The sequence below is a fragment of the Pocillopora damicornis genome, chromosome 2, assembly GCF_964200805.1.
Source record: "Pocillopora damicornis chromosome 2, jaPocDami1.2, whole genome shotgun sequence".
In the NCBI taxonomy this organism is placed as follows: Eukaryota; Metazoa; Cnidaria; class Anthozoa; order Scleractinia; family Pocilloporidae; genus Pocillopora; species Pocillopora damicornis.
Genome location: NC_142671.1, coordinates 968,979 through 991,094, shown reverse-complemented (window position 1 = coordinate 991,094; position 22,116 = coordinate 968,979). Strand labels below are relative to the sequence as shown.

Below are 22,116 nucleotides of genomic sequence, written 5' to 3'. Positions count from 1 at the left end.
GCCCCGAGGGAACATCAACTGACATAATTTTCTAGACAGCAAATTTATTGAAATGAATGTGGCAGACTCACTCATGATACCTAGATGCACTGATTGTAAAATGTTTTAAGAGGAAAGAATGCATGAATGAGGAAATATAAAATGGTGGTATGAAGTGTTTGAATAAGTCTTATTTCAGTTCTACGTAAACGCTTTCAAAAATGTGATGAATATTGCGAATTGGATTGAAGTCGAGTAATTTAATTTCAACGTTTTTTTGGGGGACAGATATGAATTTAACGGTTGAAAATTCGACTTTGAACCACATCAACTGACATCCTTGGCATACAACGCTTTACCCAAGGCAACTGATCTGACATTGCTGAGGTGTAAGGTGCATTTTGTAAGAACAAGCACAAATAGTAATTTAAGAAGCTTTCTCATTGATTCTATTTCCCAAATAACTGAATTTTGAATACCTTTTGTCACAGGTTACCCAAAATGCTAGTAATATTCTGCTAGAAAACATGTAGGATTTCGCTGAAACACGAAAGGCAACAGGAAGAGCAACTTATACAAATGTACTTTGCTACCGAACCTTTCCATTTGTTTCTCCCAAATGCAGGTAACTGTTATTAAATACTGCATTTATTTTTCTCAAAGAAGAGCCCTTGCCTAGTTAAATCACTTTCTCACACGGGTCATGTACTTTACAATTGATATTAACGATACAATCCTTGAACAAGAAATTATTAATTCAAATCAATTTGAGCGGAAGAATATTGAGGCAGTAAATTATGCAAGGTAGTGCTTTTTAGGGCGAGGCGCCCCGCGCGGGAATGCTAATTAGCGCCTGAGCTGTGTTTGACTCCTCAGCCGTTCGTTGGTTTATCGCGTAATTGGAGGAGCGTTGCGTGACATCTAAAAGAACTGCCCACGCAGGGAGATTAGTAATATTTTCCAACGGGCTCGACTAACACCACTGACCAACAACATCATCACCTTACTAGTATTTTATTGTATTTTCAGCTTTGACGGTAAATGTATTAAAATTTTAAGTTTTCAACAAGCAAAAATTTAGCATTAACTGAAGATAAGCTTACGTATAGGTTTTTTTAGTTAACAGCCCATTTCAGCTGTTTACATTACTTCAGGCAGCGGGTAACTGCGTTTTGAAAGAGGTCAAACTGGCCGTCTTTTCTTCAGAGCTTGAACTGTAGCTCAGAGGCTAAGGAGCTGAGTCAGGAGCTAAGTGAGGAAAGAAAAAACAAGAAAAATGAGAAAAGCATAAGGGCATATCGCTGTATATTTCCCACTACCCCATATCTGCTGATTTTTACGTAAATGTTACACAGTTCTTAAGGTTTAAACGCCAAAAGCATCAAAGGTATTTCCATAATCTCGATTAAAATTATATTAATTATAAAATTAAAAAATTTACTTCATCTTAAATTCTTTTTCAGTGCCCTCAATTAATCCTGCAAGTTGAAATACCTTGGCACTTAAATAAAGATTCTCATCTTATAAAATGTTTCCTTATACGTTTTTAAAAGTAAAACTTTCTGAACACACATTTGTTCAATTTGGCGGACGCGTCAGTTATCATATTATAAACATTTTTTCCCATGATCCCTTACCACAGAACTCGCACGTAACCAGACAATTTGTTTTCACTTCATAAACCTTTTTGGGGTCAGAAGAGGAACAGTCTCCGGCTTCCTTCAACTCTTTACAATGATCAAATTTGTCGTAACATTCTGTCAAAAAAAGGGGGAAAAAAACCAGCCACTAAATAGTGCAAGCTTATATATAATCAGTCTAGTAGATACTGTAAATTGATGCAAAAGGAAACTTTCAATTTTATGGTTATATCACTGATTCGACAGTGATTTCTTAAAATGGAGTTCTTTGTTACTCTACCCAGATTTTTTTTTCAAGAAAATCAGGAGAATTCATATCATTCGATTTTCTCCTTTGCTTCAGGAGAAAGTGGAAAACAGATAAGGTCTTAAAGTTCTTTTTATCGAAGTTAACTGGTGCGCATTATCATAAATGTTACAGACTGTTCTTTGACTTACCCTCTGGGGTGGGTGCCTGGCCTGAAAACAAATGCAAAAAAAATAAAAAGAAAACAAATGATTCTCTTAGATTTCTTTTTCAGATAAGATTTACTAAAACTGTTACGCTTCGTTAGGTTTGTTAGGTTTCTGTTTTGTGGTGTTTCATTTTTCTGTTAGTTTAATGATTGCTTGGTTATCTGACCTTGGTCAACGATGTCATAAATTATTATTGCAAATAGTATATTGTATGCGTATAATGTACTATGAAGGGTACAAATCGTTTGATTCTGAACATGTTCATTTTTATTTTATTTATTTTTTTTTTGGTTAGTCCCGTTTTTCTTGGTAACATTCAATAATAATAACAGCCAGTAAAAAGGATTTACGACAACTTTTATCCTTGTCGTGCTACAGCGGTGTTTGGAAAATAGAGAGTAAAATTGTCATCTTATGCTTGATGTTGTCACCTCATATCTAAAAACCTTTTGGTAAGTTCTACGCTGCAGTTTATCTTTAAACAGCAACAGGCTTTTGCTTACACATTTCACAAGTCACTCCACAGTAAATTGCCATGTGTTCCCTTTGTTCAGGATTTTCGCACAGTCCAACTCTCTTAAAGAATCCACACCTTTTGTCATAGTCTTGACAGAAAGCTAATATGTGAACAATACAAAAAAATATCAGAATCACTAGTAACTTAATCAGCTCTATTGGTTGTAAGAGATGATAAACTAAAACTTGTGCAATTATCCTTTTGCATTATTTTCTCCACACCGACTTGGTTTCCATTCTACAGCAGAAGTCTAACTTTGAAGTGCTACAAAACCTCGAATTTGCGCCACCATTCGAAAAAGCGCATTTTTCAAGGAAGCTAACTGGATCAATTTGCACTTTTATACCATACATGTTTTTTAACAATTTGGAAAAATAACTTTAGAAACTTCTGGTTCAGCTTTATTCGTAGCAGTGTTTGTGTTTTCTCTAATTTCCTAGTGCCTTTTCATCAAAGGCGATTATGTCTGGCTACGATTTAAAACAAAACTGAATTCATTTCTAATAAATGATCAACATCGAAATGGACTCTATGTTATTATCCTTCCTTCTATTCGGAGAGCGAATAGGAGGAAAGATAATGGTTATTACGATGTAAAGCTACTGTTTTAATCATTTTTTTCCTTATTCACTTCGCACAAAATTACCTGCAGGAGGCGCTGGTGGCTTTTTTTCGATGGGCCCTGGAGGCGGCACTGTAAGATCAGAAAAAGTATATATATAACAAAATTAAGAGCACATATTTTAGATTATCTGAAGTTCATCCGATCAAGATGAGTGTATTTAAAAAGAATTGCGGGAAATATCGTGAGGAGTCAAGTGAAAACAAATAAACTGCGTGTAGGGAGAAGGGGGGGAGGGTGGGGTGAAATGTGAGTAAACATGGCGCAACTGTTTTTAGCTTCGCACCTGATTGTTCGAGAAGGTGTTACGAGTTTGCTAAACCATCGATAGAATGAAGAGGAACAAAACCAATGCGATTCCGGATTCGTTCGTATCTGCATTTAAAATTTTTCCACTGGTAGAAAGCTACGTTGACTTAAAATGATAGATGTTTTGTGACATGTAATTATATAATTTACCTGTTTCGCCGCAAACTTTGCAGGTTCCTCTACAGTAATGCTGCATAAATTTCGATGTGCAATATTCGTCAGTTGCCCATTTTGGGCAATTATTCTTCCACTTTGGCAAATCTTCACAACCTATTACAAATTAAAAAGCAAATTTTCGTGACTTTTCTCGCCTCATTCTGTTATAAGATCGAAATTGCTATAATTAGCCTAATAAGTCGTCATTGTGAGAGCTAATTAAATGTTAAAGTAAATTTGCGCGGGAAAGTCCTGTGACAATGATTGTGCGAGGTGCATTTTTTTTAGAAAAAAGTGATTCGCACAGTTAAGTGCATCGTTTAAATATCATTTCACACTTATAGCCCGTGACCAGAAGTTAGGCAGTTACTACGGTTGAGATTAAAGTTAAACTTAGATTTTTTAGTTCAATCGCCTGACTTTACACGGCAAAGCATAATTAATTTACTTCGCGCTTCATTTAATGATGAATAATAGAGCCTAAAATGATTAAGACAAAAATATCAGTTTGAGATGAAATTGGGAAATTTACATGGACTCTTTGTTCAAACGTCTTAGCTTATTTATTACACAAAACCTTACTTGTCTAAAAATTTCCGGAGCACTCAAAATTTGTCTTGGCGGGAAAGTGACAGAATACAAAATACCAATTAACTCTGAAAGCCCATTCCACATTAAACTTCGAAAACAACGGTACCTCGGGTGCTTCAAGTACTGTTTTGTTGATATCTGGTTAGAAAAAAAGCATTTCAGATTGAATTCTTCCCAACAATGATTACCTTCGTCCGAAAATTCGCTACCTCTTATCGACAGACCTGCAATGAGACACCATTCAATAATTTTAAGCTGTGAAAACATATCAAGCCGAATAAAGAAAGCTTGAAATCAAGAATAAAAACTAAACGACTTTAAGATACAACAGTTAACACATACGAGGTTTGTGTACATAATCATACGCGTGTAAGGCTTTAACATTTCTCCCAATGCAAATTGGAATATAGACTGATAACACGAACAACAGAAGAATTGCTTTCATTTTGTAAGATTTCCCAGTGAAGCAGCAATGCGAACAGTGGAACATTTAACTCTCACACCAGAGTCGACCGTTGCATTTATGATTGATTGCGCTCAGTTCAGTTAATTTATTAAGGATCTTACTAACGATGCTTAATTGTGGCGGGAAAATATCGCATGTCACGGTCTTTTGACCATATGAATATGAATAATAATTACGGGTTCGATTGAAAAGTGACTGATAGTGATACTGAAAGGTTTCCGAACTTACTTAATATTCCTAAGTTTGACATAAGCCAACCAAGCTTTTTTTCGCAATTTTAATTCCCCTGAACACTTTAGAAAAGCAAAGAAACTTTCCTGTAAGGAAGGATAGCTAGCGCCATGTACAAGAATGACCCTTCGATATCCAGCGCGTCTCTAATCCCTGAGGGAAATCAACCAAAATATTTTATCTCTCCCATCAGTAAATGTGGTGAAAAGAAGTTTCTAGACTCAGTCATGAAAGTTCGACGCACTTACTTTAAAATTTTTTTTTGAAAGGAAAGAATGTATGGTGCTGCTATTGCATTGTTTGAATAAGGCTTATTTCAGTTCTGCGCGAATGCTTTCAAAAAGTCTGATAAATAAAACAAATATTTGATGAATATTTCAAATATCATTATACTAAAACCGTTTATTTTAATTTTAACCGTTTGTTGCGAGAGATATTTAGATATGGCTTTCTAGCTCGGTTAAGATTGTTATTTTCAACCAGTATTATCCAAACATCGTTGGCAAACAAACGCAAAACCTAAGGTATTTGATCTGACACTGCTTAGGGTGTGGAATGCATTTTGTAAGGCTTAGGGGTACCTTCTTAATTTTCATTTTAAAAAAATTCTAACTGCTGTTGGAGAACAAACGCAGAAATACAACGAAGAAAACGTGATCTGTGGTTTGAACACTTTTGAATACAGGTTACCTAAAATATTATTAATATCCTTCCAAAAAAATGCATGTTTTCGTGGAAACATCAAAGGCAACAGGAAGGGTGACTTATACATACGACATTACCGAAAATTACCATATTTGTTTCTCTCAAATTGACGTTGTTATCAGTTAATTGTCATCAATTCATTCATTTACTTTTTCTGAAAGAAGAGACCTTGCCTGCTCAAAATCAGTCTCACACGAATCTTATACTTTACAAGTAATATTACCTATTCTACCATTGAAGTGGAAATTAATCTTTCAAATCCATTTGCGCAGCAAGTTCTAAAGTTCTTTCGTCGAAGAAGACCTAGTCTTGTTTGTATTGGCATATTTTGTTACCTAAAATTGTCGTTGTTGTTGGTCACTCTAAACTCGAAACAGTCGGTAAGTTTTATCGTATTTCATGTGCATTGTAATTTCTCTCGCTAAGGTGTAATTTTCTGTTTGTAGAAAACTACGTACTCTACCATTGAAATTGGCTGTTTACTCCGTTCGATCATTGGAACATTGTGGATTATCGTTGGAATCCCTGTAAATAAATGGTTTGAGTTTTCGCTTTCGACTGTATTCTTAGGTGGTTCTGCGAACAGCGTAACAATTTCAGTGGCTTGCGGTTTCGGAACTTAGTGTGCTTCAGTGGTCTATCTTATCTTTAGCGATCAGCAGGAAAATAGGAAATGATAATGGTTTCAAGAAGGCTCTAGAAATACATTTATTACGGTGGGCGTGTAGTTTGTAAGCTAGCAAAGCTGCTCATGACTAACGTCTACCTAGAATGCCAAAGAGTCTGCTGCTCTCGAATTGGAAAGCCAGTAATAACAACTTTTCAATTTTTTTTTAATTTCATCTGTTAAATCAGAGAGAAAAACGACGGCCCAATCCATCTATCTATATCTGAAACGTGCAACATCATTTTCTAGATTCTTTATTTTTACCAGCTGGAATATAGTTTTATAGTGACTGCTTTGTAACGTCATTGATGTAATTTCACTATTTGGTAAACCTATTTTTTGCTTTGTTATTTGAATCGAGCTGAGTGTCGTTGTGACCAGACAGCAAATTTTTGTCTTTTATTTGGCACGCCATATTCATTACGATTTTTATGTGGACTGAAGCCGTGATATGCGACGGTAGAAAGTCTTCCTTATCATTATTATTATTGATTAGTTTTGTAAAGAACTTGGGAAAGAAATGGTTTAGCTATTTATGCAGAAAATATTAAAATGTTAATTAAATTCTTAGGATGCTGTCGTTTGTGAAATAAAGGGTTCATTCATAGCTTATCAAGTTATGTGCTCACATTCAACAAGAGCAGTTTTAGTTACCGGGGTACCTTGATATTACTTACCGTTAAAACTGGAAATTAAGGCAAGAGGCGTAATATTCTCACTTCCATTGCTATTCGATCATGCTTGATTGACAAAGTCGTTTTTACGGAAGCCTTAGATTAGGTCACTTGAGTGCTTCCTTCTGCAAATTCATTCTGAGAACGCAGTTATTCGAAGAAGGGAAGTGATTTTTGTGTTTGTAAGTCCGCGTGAACTTTTCCGATTACCTTTCGCTCGAAAATAAAGACGTCATGCATGTCAAATGTCCGACGAGACAATTCTCAGTTTCATGACCAGCGCGTGACTAATTTCTTTATCTGACCATGACGACCCTCGGCGATTTTTAACGAGGTCTGCCATAGGCATCCTATGTAATAAAAACTAAACCCATATGACATCAGGTGCGCGAGTCGGCCCCAGGTCTTTGCTGTGGATGGAGCGGGTTAACCTCAGCCAGATTGTAAATGAGTGTTTATTACATCTCTGTGTTCACTTGTGGAAAAGTTAAGTTACTGGTCCAGCTATGAGACCGAGACATACATTTTCAGCACACTACTATTTTCAACTTCAGCATCTCCTTCATACCAAGAGAATATCATCTGTCCATACATAGGAGCGTGTTGCCTAGTTACATTACATCTATATCGTGTTATTCCAGGAATCCAACTCTGTGACGTTTGATAGCTGACTTTGTCAGCAGTGATGGATAGAATTTGCCTTGGTGTGCTTCAGTGGCTCGCATTCTCGCAACATTCTGCTAAGATGTCGACGAGTATTAGGTCAAATTCGTCCTCAGTCTGTTTGACGTCATTTGATTTCACTAATTTATTCAAGAGGGCTCAGCGTTCCCACGTGCAATATCTTCTAGGGCTGCTATCATGACTTGTCTTAGGCAGTGTTCACACTTGGTGCCCGGGCACTAGTACCCGAGCACCGGCACAAAATGGTGCTGTGTTCAGACACACGGTACCCAGTCTGAAGATATGTTCACATTCAATAAACAGAGCACACGCTCACTATTGAAATCTCGAGTGGGACAAGGAATTGTGGGTAAGAAAACAAGTGGTTTGTGGGTAAAGTGCCAGGGCACCAACGAAAAATATGTTCACACAAGGACTCAGTGCCCAGTTTAGTGCCCGAGTACAAGGTCGAGACCTTGTACTCGGGCACCGGCACCGTGCCCGAATTCTGGCGTGGGTACCAGGAAAAAAGGTGTGTTCACATTGGTGCCCGGCGTAGAATAGAACCCGGGCACGGTGCCCGGGCACCAAGTGTGAACAGTGCCTTAGTTTACAAATGTGGTAGCGTTGTGTTCTGCTGTTGAATCCCATGATGATAACGTACAGGGCTGACATCCCAACATGCTAGGAGTGCGTTGAGTGCTTCCCTAGAATTACCTTCGCCACTTTCGTGCCATCGTAATCTTTGGAGCTCTCAGATGGGTGGTAAAATAACAAGTTCAACAAGGTGCAGAAACTTAAGATTCGTATGCGAGAAACCAGCAAAGTTTCAGTCGTACACAGTTACTCGCTCTAATGTACAATCGTAATAGACAGAACGATGGCAGAATATCTCTGCAGAAACAAACTTCAAATGATAAAAGGCGATGAAATTTGGCAAAATTGAGTATATCTTTGTTGTTTGACACTGAATAAATTCTAACCCTACTTAATAAGTGGTGAAAATAAGGCCGGAAAAAAATTCAGGCTCGTACGGGATTTGAACCGGTGTAGTACTCTACCAACTGAGCGAACAAGTCAAGTGGGAGCTGGTCATTATGTTGGTTCTAAATAAACCCTCCAAGTGGTGGACAAATGACTGCAAATATATGAAAATCATATAAATGTGAACTGCGGTTGAAGAAACGAATATGAAAGCGATCCTCCTAGTTATGAATACTATTAAACTTTTATTCACATACATACGATTTTCATTTATTTGCAGTCATTAAGTTCTAATTCCGTTCGATCTTGAGTTTTTTCAAAGGCCGGAATGCTCCTTAACTTTTGGTGACGAAATCAACATTTTGGGAATTATCCAGTAAAGTAAGCTCTTCCTAGATCTTTCTGAATGAGTTCGCCATGCATATAACACCTTTGATGACTTTACGTTTATGATAGATGTTAACAGCGAGCGCTCCCTGTTTATTAATGCTTTTTTGTCCACTCAAATAATGAATATTATTCTGAAAATTGGTGATCCCGTACTTCCTTTAAAATGTTGCTTTATTAAGAAAGTAGCGTTCAAATGAATTGTATAACTTCTTGAAGACATAATCCTTCACGAGATCAGTCTTTAAGTCCAAAGAATTGGATAGATATGTAAGTAAGTAAGTAGATAAGTAAGTAGTATAGGAAGTAGGCAAGTAAGTAAGTAGGTAGGTTAGTCAGTTTGAATGGGTCTTTCATTATAAAACCACGTCTTAACGTAAAGCGGTACAGGGGAGACATATTTTTGTTGTTATGTGCAGTTTGCCGACTTGAGCTGATCAGAACGAAGCGTCGCCTGTTGTTCTTCAATTACCCTCGCCTCCAGAAGCGTCAAAAATAGCGATGTTTAACCAGGGAAAGCAGAAGATTAGTGGTGTAAGATCTTTTTTAGCGAGGTCGTAGACAGGTAGGATCTTTGAGTGTAATTACCATGAATCGATACAGGTAGGTCGGAGTTATTTTTTTTTCTAAAAATATTCACACTCAATTTGCGCAAACATGTGCTGCGCGTTCATTTTGGAAATAACAAGGTAATTTGGTATTATCAACGGAGTTGGTGAGGTAAATTGGCCGCTGTAAAGAGTTTCAAAGCTGACGCTTCGAGCATCAGCCTTTCGTCAAAGTAAATGACGATAGGCTAACGTTGGAAAAGTCAGCTTTGAAGCCTTTACGGTAACCAATATATGTTATAAAGTTAGTTGATAGTAACAAATTACCTTGTGTTATTATCCAACTGTACAAATAACGCGCGAATAGAGTACAAATATCCTGCGATATTGTACGGTTATTTGGACAATTGGTTTTTTGTAGTGTAAAAAAACCTGTTTAACCAGTCGGCTGCGCGCGCTACGCTTCTCTATCCCCTTTTTTTTCCCGCCTTATGAGCAATGAGCAGAAAGACTCAGCAGAAAAAACAAAGCAGTTGGATAATAAATAACTTAGTAGACGTTTTGGTGTGTGGCATTACCGAGTATTTTTACTCGCCCTACAGGCTCGTCAAAATACGGCACAACTCGTAAAAATACTCAGCGATACTACATACCAAAACGTCTAATAAGATAAATATGCTCTCCCACCGACGCAGCACCACAGTTTCTTTAGAAACTTGCCCCCTTTATTCATTTTGGAAATATTTTTCCTTGATGAGAATTTTGCCTTGGTTGGTGGCTTTTTCGCTGTTTCACCTTTCTGATATTGTACGCCTTTTGGACCTGGTAAAATCAATTTTTTGTGCCTGCCATTTACTTGCAGTTTCGACGATAATTTATCGCTTATAGTGACAGAACCTTTTGTATAGGCTCATGTACCGGTGATGTGTGAGGGGAGCAGAATTCGAAAAAACTGAGAATTGTCGGCTGCTGCGAGGGCTCCACAAAGATTATTGGTACTCAAGGCGATTCAAACCCACTTGGTAATTGAAGGTGGTGAAGATGTAACATAAAACACCGTCCAGCGTGTCGCCCAACATCATCAATTCGTTAACAATTTTTCTTGCATGAAGTCAATTGATTTTAAATCTCTATTACAATAGTACGTTTGCCTTTACCTGTGACTACTACTGCTATTTTAAATGCCCAAACAGGTGTATTTGTTGGCATATAAGCGTTTGCACTTGTGGGATGTGGTAAAGTTTCGCTATTTGACGCAGTAAAGACTGTCAGCTGTCCAGATAGGTAACAATGTACTTTTCAGTGAAACCTACTAGTTAACATTATTTTTTTTTTATAACTACGTCAGTTCAAACTCTCACAGGTACATGTGTGCTTACCTGATGTATATTCCACCATCTTGCATAAACATATGTAAATAATCAAATACTTTTCCTCTCCCATTCATTTATATTTTTAGATTAGCATAGTTTGTATGTGCATGGGGAATACCACACCTCACACGCCTTGGACCATTATAAGGATAATTATGATCCACATCAGTAACATTGTATCATCTCCCCACAGAACACTGACTTGTAACCATTTATAGCGGAGCTCGCAGAGCGTAGCCCCATAATCATACATAATAGTAGTAACCCATCAAGCCGAAAAAATTCGGATGTACGACCGTACGACCGTACGACCGTACAGGGTGCTACATTTAATATGCGTGGTCAAAAGTTCCGCGGGCACGCCACGGCTTTGTTAAGTAGTCCAGTGGTCAGTGCACTGGGCTCCGAGTCGGACGAACCGGATTCTAGTCCAAGCCGGGGCAAGGCGTTGTGCCCTTGAGACGTGCGGGGAAAAAAAATGCGAGCTCCGCTTTTAGGCTTGGCTAAATCTATATATTAACCCCCGGTAGCAACATATATGCGTATCACTTAAAATTGCTTAGAATTTGCTTATTTTTTACAAATAGCCTGCATACAGCCGCTCCTAAATTAAAATAAATTGGGTAGGGACATCTGTGTGGCGCCGTCGTTGATCTTGTTCTAGAATATCCCTTTCATGATAATTGATTGATTGATTGATTGATTTTTTATTTATTTATTTATTTATTTATTTTTTGACTGGAGGGGGTCGGGGCAGCTTTACACAGGCTCTTTAAAAGCTTTTGGTTACTCTTCATGACTTGGTGCTGTCTGGGCATTGACGGCCAACTTTATCTTATCAATTTTCTTCTGCATATTCTTTAACAAACAGGGGTGACTTGAAATACTTCTGATCCTTTTCCGTTAAAATTCTAATTTTAAAGATTCGCACCACCATCATATCCTCTATCAACACCTGACAAGAGCCTTTTGTTCCATGACTCAGACATCTTCTAAAGATATAAGAAATTGAGTTGCGAGGACGGATGATACATCCAAAGCTGTTGCCACCCTCATCAGATAGGCATGGGGAGTGAAATGTGTGGTTACAGGATATTCGCTGGATTGATGCTTGAGATGTATGATGACTCAAAAGGAATACATAAAAAGAATGTGAACTTTTACACTTTGGAGGCATTAAAAAGAAAGAAATGTCAAAAATTAATCGTAATTGTGATAGGAAACATATGCTCCTGGTGGAAATTTTAAAAAGTTTTAAAAATTCAACATGTATTTGTTATACTTCTACTGATCAAACTCGTTGGACTACGAAACGAATCTTTCACTTTACAGATCGAACATTGAACAAAACCATGTTTCAATAACTCAACGATGTAGCTAAGTCACATGTTCAATCTCTCGGGGACTCTCGTGCTCTAAATTTAACTTCAAGATTTACTTTCAACATTCAAGTTTTCCCGTTAAACTCTGTGTTTTCGATTTAGGAATGAACTTTAAGAAATAAAATCTCTTCTTTGGTTTTAAATTCATACCTTATTGCAATTAATCAAAACTCAAACCTTGGGTTTCTCAGTCACAAATTAGTTATACGTTAAGTACATCTATCACATGAAAAGTATAATTTATTAAACAGCAAAATCCTAAATACAAGAGTCCGCAACAGTAAAATTTTTAAACAGTTCTTTAGTACTTTGCTTTGGAGGAGTAGATTATACTCTACCATTTTGGACTAAAGACATGATTGCAAATGAACTAAAACAGGTATCAAAATCACTATAATAAACTTTCAAGTAAATGTATTTACAGTCAGATTAGCTTGAAACTGAACGAGGGAAATATTTCAAATCCTATTTGACGGTACCTATCCACACAAAAAACTATTCTACCCGGCAAACATGGTATACAGGTAAAAATATGCAAAAAATTCTTTATAAACCTAGAAATAACTTCAGTAACAACTCTAGTTACTGTAATAATTATGTAAAATTGTCTAAAGTAGACTAGAAGACACATTCGTTTTTACGAGCTCTTGCTACAGCTCAGGAAAACTATAATTATCAATCAAATAACTGAACTCGACAGAAAGTTTCAATCGTTATCTAAAGTTCCATTAAGCCAAAATTTCATAAGACTGGTTAGTTGCGACGTCGACAAACATTTCTCTTGACAACTTTCACCCTACGAGCCATTAAAATACCTTTACTTTAAAATCTCTAAAATAACTTTAAAATCTCTAAAGTAACTTTAAATTCTCCCACTTTCTAGTCCACTATTTGCATGTATGAGGATAAGGTAACAACTATTTGATGTTCCATTGGTACATGTGACCCTCTCTCCTTACTTAAAAATGAATTGATACGTCCAAGGTATTAGTCAAACCCTGGCATGCCCACTGTTTTGTTTTTTAATTGTCATGTCATTTCGTGAGCCACAGTTTGACCGGATTTCACTGAGCATTTCACTCAGTTCCGATCCTGTTTAAGACTGAAAAAAATTGCAAGTAAAAGTGTAGAATTCGACCGATCTTTTTTTTCAGTTTGTGAACTAATGCAGATTGAGAACTTTGATGGTTTGACATTTTGACAGCTTTAGTATTATTCAACCAATCAATTTATTCGAACCATTGAGACGCATATTCTGTTTGGCTTATTTAGCGTGCTTTATGAGAGTATGATATAAATGGAGTTTGTTTTAAACATAGTAACTAATACGGATTATGTATTATAAAACAAATTAAAAGCCTCGACTGTGTGGCGGCTAAAGTACGCAAGAGAAAGGGAGGAATACTCGACTACGTCTCATGTTTCTCCCTTCACTTCTTTCGTGCTTTAGCCGCTTCCTGCGTGCTTTACAACAGAACATGAGTTTTCATTACCCAAACAGAAAGCAATTAAAACATTTACAGTTACAGTTACCCCCATAAACAACAGGAACCTGTACTTTTTGCTCCCTCTTTGGGTTTTCCTGCCCCTGTAGGTGGTGCTCGCGGCAGTTGTACTTTTTCGTGGCTTGTGACGTACGAATCAATATCAGACAAATCCAAGCTTTCATCGATCTCTTTTATGATCATTTCAAACATTTCTTTGACATTTTTTCCAGTTTTTGCACTCGTCTCAATATAAGGAATTTTAAAGTTTTTTGCATATCTTTGTCCGTCTTCTTCACTGAGAAGCCGCGGCTCTTCTGTTTTGTTTCCCACTAAAATCATGCTCACATCATCCGCTGCATTGTCTTTGATAAGCTCATAAATTTTCTTAACACCATCGTGAAGGGAACGAGGATCTGTCACATCATAAGCTATGACGATCCCTTGACTTTTCCGAAACTCTGATGTAACGAGAGCAGATAGATATTTTTCTAGACCTGCGGTGTCAACAACCTTTAGATTAAAGCGTCGGTCATGTAGCCAGATCTTAGTTACCCTGATGTCCCGGCTCATGGTTACAAAGATTCGATCGTTGAATTCACCGTCAAAATATCGCGCGATAAGGGATGACTTTCCAACACTTACCGATCCAAGAACTAAAAGTTGAATTGTTGGTATTCCATAATGATTCGCAATCATTTCTTTCTGTCTTATCTTTGAGGATTGTAATCGAAGCATTCGAATAAGCTCCTCGGCACGAGGTCTCTTGAAACTCTTGTCCTCAATACAGCGGAAAACAATATCCTTCAACTTATTTTTCCCCATCATGTCAATATCTTGTTTACGACGCTCCTTTTCTGGAATTTTTCGGCCATCTGTAAAACAAAAAAAAGGACAGAGTTGTACGTCATCCTACGGAAATTTAAATTATATTCTACCCAGACACATAACAGGAAATGCAACATCTTAATTAATTTAATACTCTTGCCAAAACGAAATTTTTTTATTCTAAAAAATGTGTCAAAAGCTAATGCCGCCATCTAAATGGTGCGAGCAACAAAACCGTCAAGTGTTACTCGATTGGTGAAAGCAACATACTCTTACCAGTCTAAAGCACGCGAGCAACATACTCTAATAAGTCTGATTGGTGCGATTGTTGCAATTGAAACAGCAAGCGCAATATAATTGGTGCGAGTAACAAATCCGGCGCCATCTGATTGGTAGCGGTAACCGATAACACTTTCGATGACTAACATGTTGGTTTTTTCTAATAATAAGATAAATCGCCATGTTTATATCTCCAACAACACATGAACTGCATATCTAGTCAACATTAGTATATTCATATTTAAGTTCTATTGGCGCCATGCTCCTGCACAATATATCTCCAAACGGATGTTGTTGGTTTGAAAGTAAATTTTAATTAGCTTGATGCTCCTGAACAAGTATTTCACTCTGGCTTGTGGTGTCGAGCCGGCGAGAGGTTCACGAGGGGTCCAGTGGAAAGGGACCTTAATCACCGTTTTAGGTTCTAATCTTTTAAACTAACGTAATTTGTAAAATATATCGAAACGTCCCATCAATTTCCCTTGCTTTTACTTATTGTACCATGCCCTCGTTTAGACAGTCCAGACATACAGGCAAATCAACAGCTTGAGGTACCAAGTAAACTGTCTCCAGTTTACACCCTTCAGTAAAATATAGGGGAGTAAAATTCACTTGCTTCTCAACTAAATATGTTTGCCTTTTCAAAAACTAAGGAATCATGATCGAACAATTTTTCAAGTTTCGTCGTCGAAACTCGTAACGGAGTTCTGTCGCTCCTTATCTTTACCATCTGCGGATGATTTTCATCGAACGCACGCTATTTTGTTAAAGCAGAATCTAGAGCGTTTTTTTGTCTTCTCAGTTCTTCGATAATTTGCTGGATGAGGCTACCTTCATACTCTCGTTCATGTGTGTTATCCTTAGCTATTGCTGCCATTGCGGACGAAGGCGAGTGTACATATTGAAAATCCGCTATAGCTAACTTTAATGGAGATCAGCTTCAATAATCGCTAAACAACACAAGGCAGTCTTTGCAGGCTGGCGGTAAAGGCAAAGGTAGCTATACTGTTCATACTGACTTCCATTTCAATCATTCTTCGCTCACTAGGAAGAGAAGGGAAATCTATTTCGAGCTCGTCTAGAATTTACTATGTCTTTCTTGATAAAATATGTGAGGTGTATGGTGCATGAGGAGAAATTCGTAGAGGAAACTGCCCACAGAACACATCAGTACATGACAGGACGGAAAATACGTGCACTGTAAGTACCTCCCGTTGTCCCATACAAAGCCTTAGAAAACTTTTCTAAGGTTTTATATGGGACAACGGGAGGTACTTACAGTGCACGCGTTTTCCGTCCTGTCATGAAAGCAAACAACTGCCAACTTGGAAATGTGAGTTCAATTGCAATTTAAGCGATCTGTTCTAAGCTATCTGAATGGTTTTTGAGATTTGTGTTGTTACAGCACTGTAGTATGGGTGGAGATAATTCTAAGTGATGAAAAAAGGTAATACCATGCTCATTTTGTTTTAAAATGTCTACTCAATTGACAACTCCCTATATGTGATAATGGGATCTTAATTTCTTTACAGGGCCATCAAAAGCCGAGAAATGCATGAAATGAATTACGCGAATTCCAACAATATCGAACGTATTTTTCGGTCTTATCAAATTCATTTTCTGTAAGATTTAGATAAATTTATCTTCTTTATTTTTGTTCTGGAAATTCCTGCCTTCTGCACGTCATCCGTGACAGATTTGGACCGTCGGTTATGCTTCCTGTATACGCACGCTCAACTTGCACACGACATACGTAGTTTTAGGCATGAAATTTCTGTTTCTGTCATTTTAATAACCACATTCAGCGGAAATAAATAATAATTGTCACTATTCATCTTAATTAGCATTGTTCTACTTACTATATAATTCAACTTTCAACGCTTTGTACAGTAATTAACCGAAGATGACAGACGTTTTTGTCGAAACATGTCTTACAAACTCAAAAGTGTTGTCGCTTTCTTTAAATATATTAAGAGAAGTAACTAATAATGTTCCCTCCTGTGCTTAGCTAGGAAAAGCAATAGTTTAAGTCATTCGCCCCTGCTTATCACAATTTAGGCTAAACTAGAATTAAATAAAATAAGTGAAGATATATGAGGCCGAAATAATGAGATCATCATTTGTCAACTGTTCTGAGGAGTAAGACTCGGGTGCAAACAATCTCTTGTCAAAGACATTTTGAAATTCAACGTGAAACTTTTTCAAGTTTGCAGTCCAACTAAAAGCATTATTAACCTTAGCACGACAAAGGTTGTCATGACTGATTAGAAGCTAAGATTTAAAATTTGAACTAGCGAGAAAACGTGACATTTTGCAGGAAACTATGGTCTCCTGATAAGAATTTGTGAAAAGTTATGCTACTTCGTGGAATCGTGTTGTAATAACGAACAACGCCGGAAAAATACTTGTTGTGGTCTGTTGAGGGGAAAGAACTCAGTTTCGACAAAAGCCCAGTTGTCCATTGTTTTCTTGCTGGATTTAATACATACGATGTCTCGTAGATGTGGCATTTATCATGGATTACTCAGGAAGTATTAAAAAAGAACTCGAGAATTCGAAGAAGCTCGTGCGGAGTTTGGTTACGAGTTTAAGAAAGAAAACAAGTTCATCTCGTGAAGCAATCGTTGTGTTCGATCAGTTTGCCGGTGTGAAAGCTACGTTTGGGCAGTATAACTTCACTGAAACACTTCGTCATGTAAAGGACCGAAAGCGAGAAGGTAGAACACGAATCTACAAAGCCATCAAAATTGCTCAATGTGGCGTCTTCAACTCTACAAGACACGAAGCCCGTAAGATTACGGTTACAGTATCTGATAGCGTACAATCCTCTGGAGCCAATGGCTTGAGATAGTTCCAAACCCTTACGAGAAGCAAACGTCCGCGTAGCAGCCGTAGGGAATGGGAAACAGTTTGTTTGTTTGGTTTTTTAACAAGTACTTAGAGACACATTACCTTTGCAGCAAGGATGCCTTAAATGTCGTCTTTATTTCAATGATGATCACGATTTTCCTTATTAAAGTGTATTTTTATAAAGTCGCTGTTTTTTCCTCGTATCCCCAAATATATATGGCACCTAGAGATATATTGCGGTCATTTTGAACAGATGCAGTACTTATCCTAAAAATAAGTAACTACAAATAACTAGGCCATAATTTGTATGATGTAAACCGACATTCTCTGATGGAACATTGTGGTCGTTTTTTTCATCAACGAAAAAAATGGCTTCACTAAAACGTTCTCTGTTGACGTAAATACAAGTTGATATTTGCCGCACTCTATGTCCTCCAAATGTCAATCCGCAAGCGTAGCCACCGTTAATCCGATCGAAAATGTTTATTCCATTTGATCATAAACAATACGTGGACAAACGACAGCGAAGCTTTCCCGTCATTATTTTTTTCATAAGAACCAACACCTGAAATATCAGGCTTTTCCAAAAGCCAGTTGGCAAAACGGCCAGTAAATCCTTCCAGAAACCAGTGTCGAAATTGCTTCTTTTTGTTCCGATTTTAACGTACAAGACATATTGAAGGCCTCCTCGAGAGCGGAATCGAAACTAATAACTTCACAATCAGAGTTCGCCAACTTTCTCTTTCTCCTTACTGTTCTTTATACATTTCCTAAGGTGCTGACAAGGAGAATTTGTTTACCAATCAAAAGCTTCTTTCCTTAGTGATCATTTCCTTTATTCGCATGACCTTAATGTGTGATTCAGGGGTGGTATTGTGAGGAGAAATTAGATGCTAGTCACTCTTAAGGGTTAAAGGGTAAGAAAATACTGAGCACTCGCTCGCCAAAATTACGCCTGCTCGGCAAGCCAGTTAAAAAAAACATGAAGTATCCTCGAGAAAGAAATTCAGGGGATTTCAGTAGCGTTGTGGTAAAATTTACATCAACTTCTCATCAGGAGGTGATTGGCAGTCAACTTTTTATAGTCACCCTTTTTTACTCTGTTAGCAATGACTTCTCTCTCTTCACTCCCTGCAAAAAATTCTCCGCCCTCTCCTCCCAGCTATGCGAAAAATAATGCCTTGTCCCTGATTCAACTGAATACCACTCCAGACAAATCAAGAGTCCATGTATGCATATCTTTCATTGGTTGAATTGGATGAAATAAACAACATAATGACAAGCTTCTAAGTTTTCATGCGTAAAAGGGTTACAAAACAAACAAAGAAGCTCTATTTGACAAAAAACCAACAAAAGTTTTTGCAATTGTCATTAGTTAGCAAAGTGATTACACTTTTTGTGCATCTGTACAGCAATAGATCATAGAAAACATAAAAAATGGGTAAGGACAAAAAAGTGGTGCACAAGGCACAGCTGATTTTTCCCCTGAAGTTCCAAACATATTTTGATGCCCTCTGTGGTCTGTTGCAGACACTCACTAACTGTTCAAAGTGAAAAATGTAAGGAAAAGTTCTTGATGCTCATGTCATCTATGTGTATGTTCTCTACTAGATCATAGTAAGATCCAGTCAAATGCATATATAATTCAGGTCAATGCTGAAACAAATCTAAAGACTGACAAATGATAGCATTTCTCTATCAGACAAACCTGAATAAGACCTAAGGCTCAGATGGTACTTATTAGCAAACATGTCATACTCGACATAAGCTGTTTTTCCTTCTGTGTCTTCCAGATCAACATGCAGCCTATTCTTGGTTTTCATCCACGTGACTTTTGTCTTGACGACAGCTGCTATCTGCAATGTTGGTGTCCAAGCAAATAGTTACAAATGTGCTTGTGGTTAGTTAAAAGTGAGAAGTATAAAATGGTTCTTTGTGTAGTTTTTGGCTGTGGCAGCAAAAGTGACAGGGGCAAAGGGATTGGATGTTATTGAATACCATCAGTGATAAAAACAAGTCTGCCTTTGAAGAAGAATTGACTACATGAACTATTCACAATACCTACTATGAACATCTCTGGATGCTCTCTAAACCATTTAACACCAGCAGCCCTTTTTTTGACACATTACTGTACTACTGATATGATACAGACTTAAAGTAATCACCACCTCCACTAACATCTAGAGGACTCAAACCATGCCTTATGCAGTCTAGAGTTCAACAGGTTATCAGACCCACCACACTACTGCTCCAGGACCTGGGTTTAACTCAACATCTCCAGATAACAAAATATTTCTTTGAGCAAAGTTACAGGATATGGTTGGTCTTCTTCTGATATACTGAGTATAGAAATTATCCTGTCTGTGAATATAACTGATATTTCATTCTTTGTAATTCATACAAATTATGTGTAGCACTGATGATAATGGCGATGACAGAGTCATTACCCTTGTTTTTCCTTCTTACTCAGTGAGTCAGAAAAAGATCAAATTCTGAGTGACTTCTAAATTTAAGACACTTACATGATTTTGATTGATTTGGAACCTTTATTTCGTCAAAAAGAATACAATAAGAATCACTTTTTCCTAACTGACCTGAATAACGAGTAAAACCGTGATGTAACAACTTAAACAGTGTCACACTCAGAAATTCCACAGCCATCCCTAAGTTTTCTTTTTTTCTTAATTTTCGCACTTTTATGCCTATGAACACACGAGCTTGCAGCAATGTACAACTCACTTTACCTTTAAGAACGTAGAGCTGAAACATTTGTAAATTGTAGGGGGTGAAATGAGACGTTTCAGTTTCTTTTTGCTCATCTTTGAATTTGCAGTGTACATATCTACATTCACTTCACATCGCGTTCCATCTTGCATAATTCGTACAAGAAACTAGTGGGACCCAGGAGCATGTTATGAAGTAAACACTTTGTCCCAGTAACTTTGATTTGTATAACTAAATATCTGATGTAGTCTGTTAACCTATGCCATATTACACATTATACCGGTGGAGTATGTACATGAATGATTCCTTGGGAAAACGAAAAACGATCTCATAGCCACGATAACTTACATTAACAATTCGTACAAAAACTCAAAACAGCAAGATAGTTAACTCTGGGAGCGAAAGACTTATCTGGAGGTATGAGCTGTTCCCGAATTTTAACAATTTCTGTATCACGAGTCCATCCTGTTAGATAGCTCACGAAGCTTGGTCGATGTGCAGCGCTTGGTAACCACCCAGTCTCCGAACTATGGTTGCGCGGGCTCAACGTATTTGACAACTTCCGAAAACAACTGGCCTGGGTTGTTCAAAGCTGGGTTAAGGTAACCCAGGGTTAGTGTGAAATTTGATTTCAGGTCTGAAAGCTTCAAGAGGAAATTCAGTTCAAATCTTTTTGCTTACAATTTGATCATGGGATGTTCTAAAAAGAATAGTAAAAATTTTCCCTAAAAGACTTTTGGACAAAAAAATAAAGAAGACCTGAATTAAAATTTAACCCAGGGTTAGGGCTAATCAGCCTTTGAACAACTGGACCCTGGACTAGAAAGACATTGCGTTGTTTCTATGGGCGGCTTCAGCGACCAGTCCTGCCCTCAGCACTAACTTAAAGTTGTGCGTCAGGAGGGCATTGATATCTGGGTTCAATATTGAGTGATTACTTAGGTATACTTGGAGTGTCATGTGGGTGCTTCTTATTATAATATTTGAGTGTCAACCGAAGGAAGACCGAAGGAAGCTGTTAGTTGCATCAGTAACTCACATGTCCAAGAAACTGAATGAATGCTGCTGGATTCAACTTTGCCTTCATTGGAAAGATGCTTTAACAAAGATGTTAGAATGGAGTGCACCTAGGCAATTGATTGAACACCCTTCATACTGACTGTAGGGCAAAAAACGTTCAATTGCAGAGGCTATATATTATCGATAAATTACAACTGTGAATGATGGCACAGTCTGTATAATAGAGAAGGTCTTAATTGATGATTAAGAATTCTGTTTGAAAAATGTACAATTTAGCTAAAATTTATATTGCTTTTGGTATGAACATGTTCTGAGTTGATTGTTGATTAGTGCTACAAATAGTGAATGAGATGTTTTCATCCTTTTCATGAAAATCTGATTGTATTAATCCCTGAGTGTACTTGAGGATTAATTTTTTTCAAGAGAGAATGTAAAAAAAATAAGAAAAATGTTCCATATACACTGGTAATGAAGTTAAAGAAGTTGACATCATCAGAACTTGAAAGAGTGGCTGACTTTTGAACAATAACGCTTCTTTTTTAAATTCATCAAATCTCCACAAGTGAAAAATATCTATGGAA

At 37.3% G+C, this 22,116-nt stretch overlaps 2 protein-coding genes across 2 annotated transcripts; both read right to left on the bottom strand.

Moving 5' to 3' along the window:
- Window positions 1-977: 977 nt before the first annotated feature.
- Window positions 978-4,875, bottom strand: LOC113684599 (uncharacterized). The gene is made up of 8 exons (XM_027201994.2): window positions 4,613-4,875; window positions 4,459-4,494; window positions 3,674-3,793; window positions 3,239-3,286; window positions 2,579-2,692; window positions 2,058-2,078; window positions 1,617-1,736; window positions 978-1,227 (listed from the first exon to the last, which is right to left on the bottom strand). Exons 1-8 carry the CDS (start codon window positions 4,758-4,760, stop codon window positions 1,208-1,210), a joined length of 627 nt encoding a protein of 208 aa, XP_027057795.2. The 5' UTR covers window positions 4,761-4,875; the 3' UTR covers window positions 978-1,207.
- Window positions 4,876-12,572: 7,697 nt separating this feature from the next.
- Window positions 12,573-15,818, bottom strand: LOC113684606 (uncharacterized). The gene is made up of 2 exons (XM_089197850.1): window positions 15,773-15,818; window positions 12,573-14,709 (listed from the first exon to the last, which is right to left on the bottom strand). Exons 1-2 carry the CDS (start codon window positions 15,816-15,818, stop codon window positions 13,880-13,882), a joined length of 876 nt encoding a protein of 291 aa, XP_089053976.1. The 3' UTR covers window positions 12,573-13,879.
- Window positions 15,819-22,116: the final 6,298 nt, after the last annotated feature.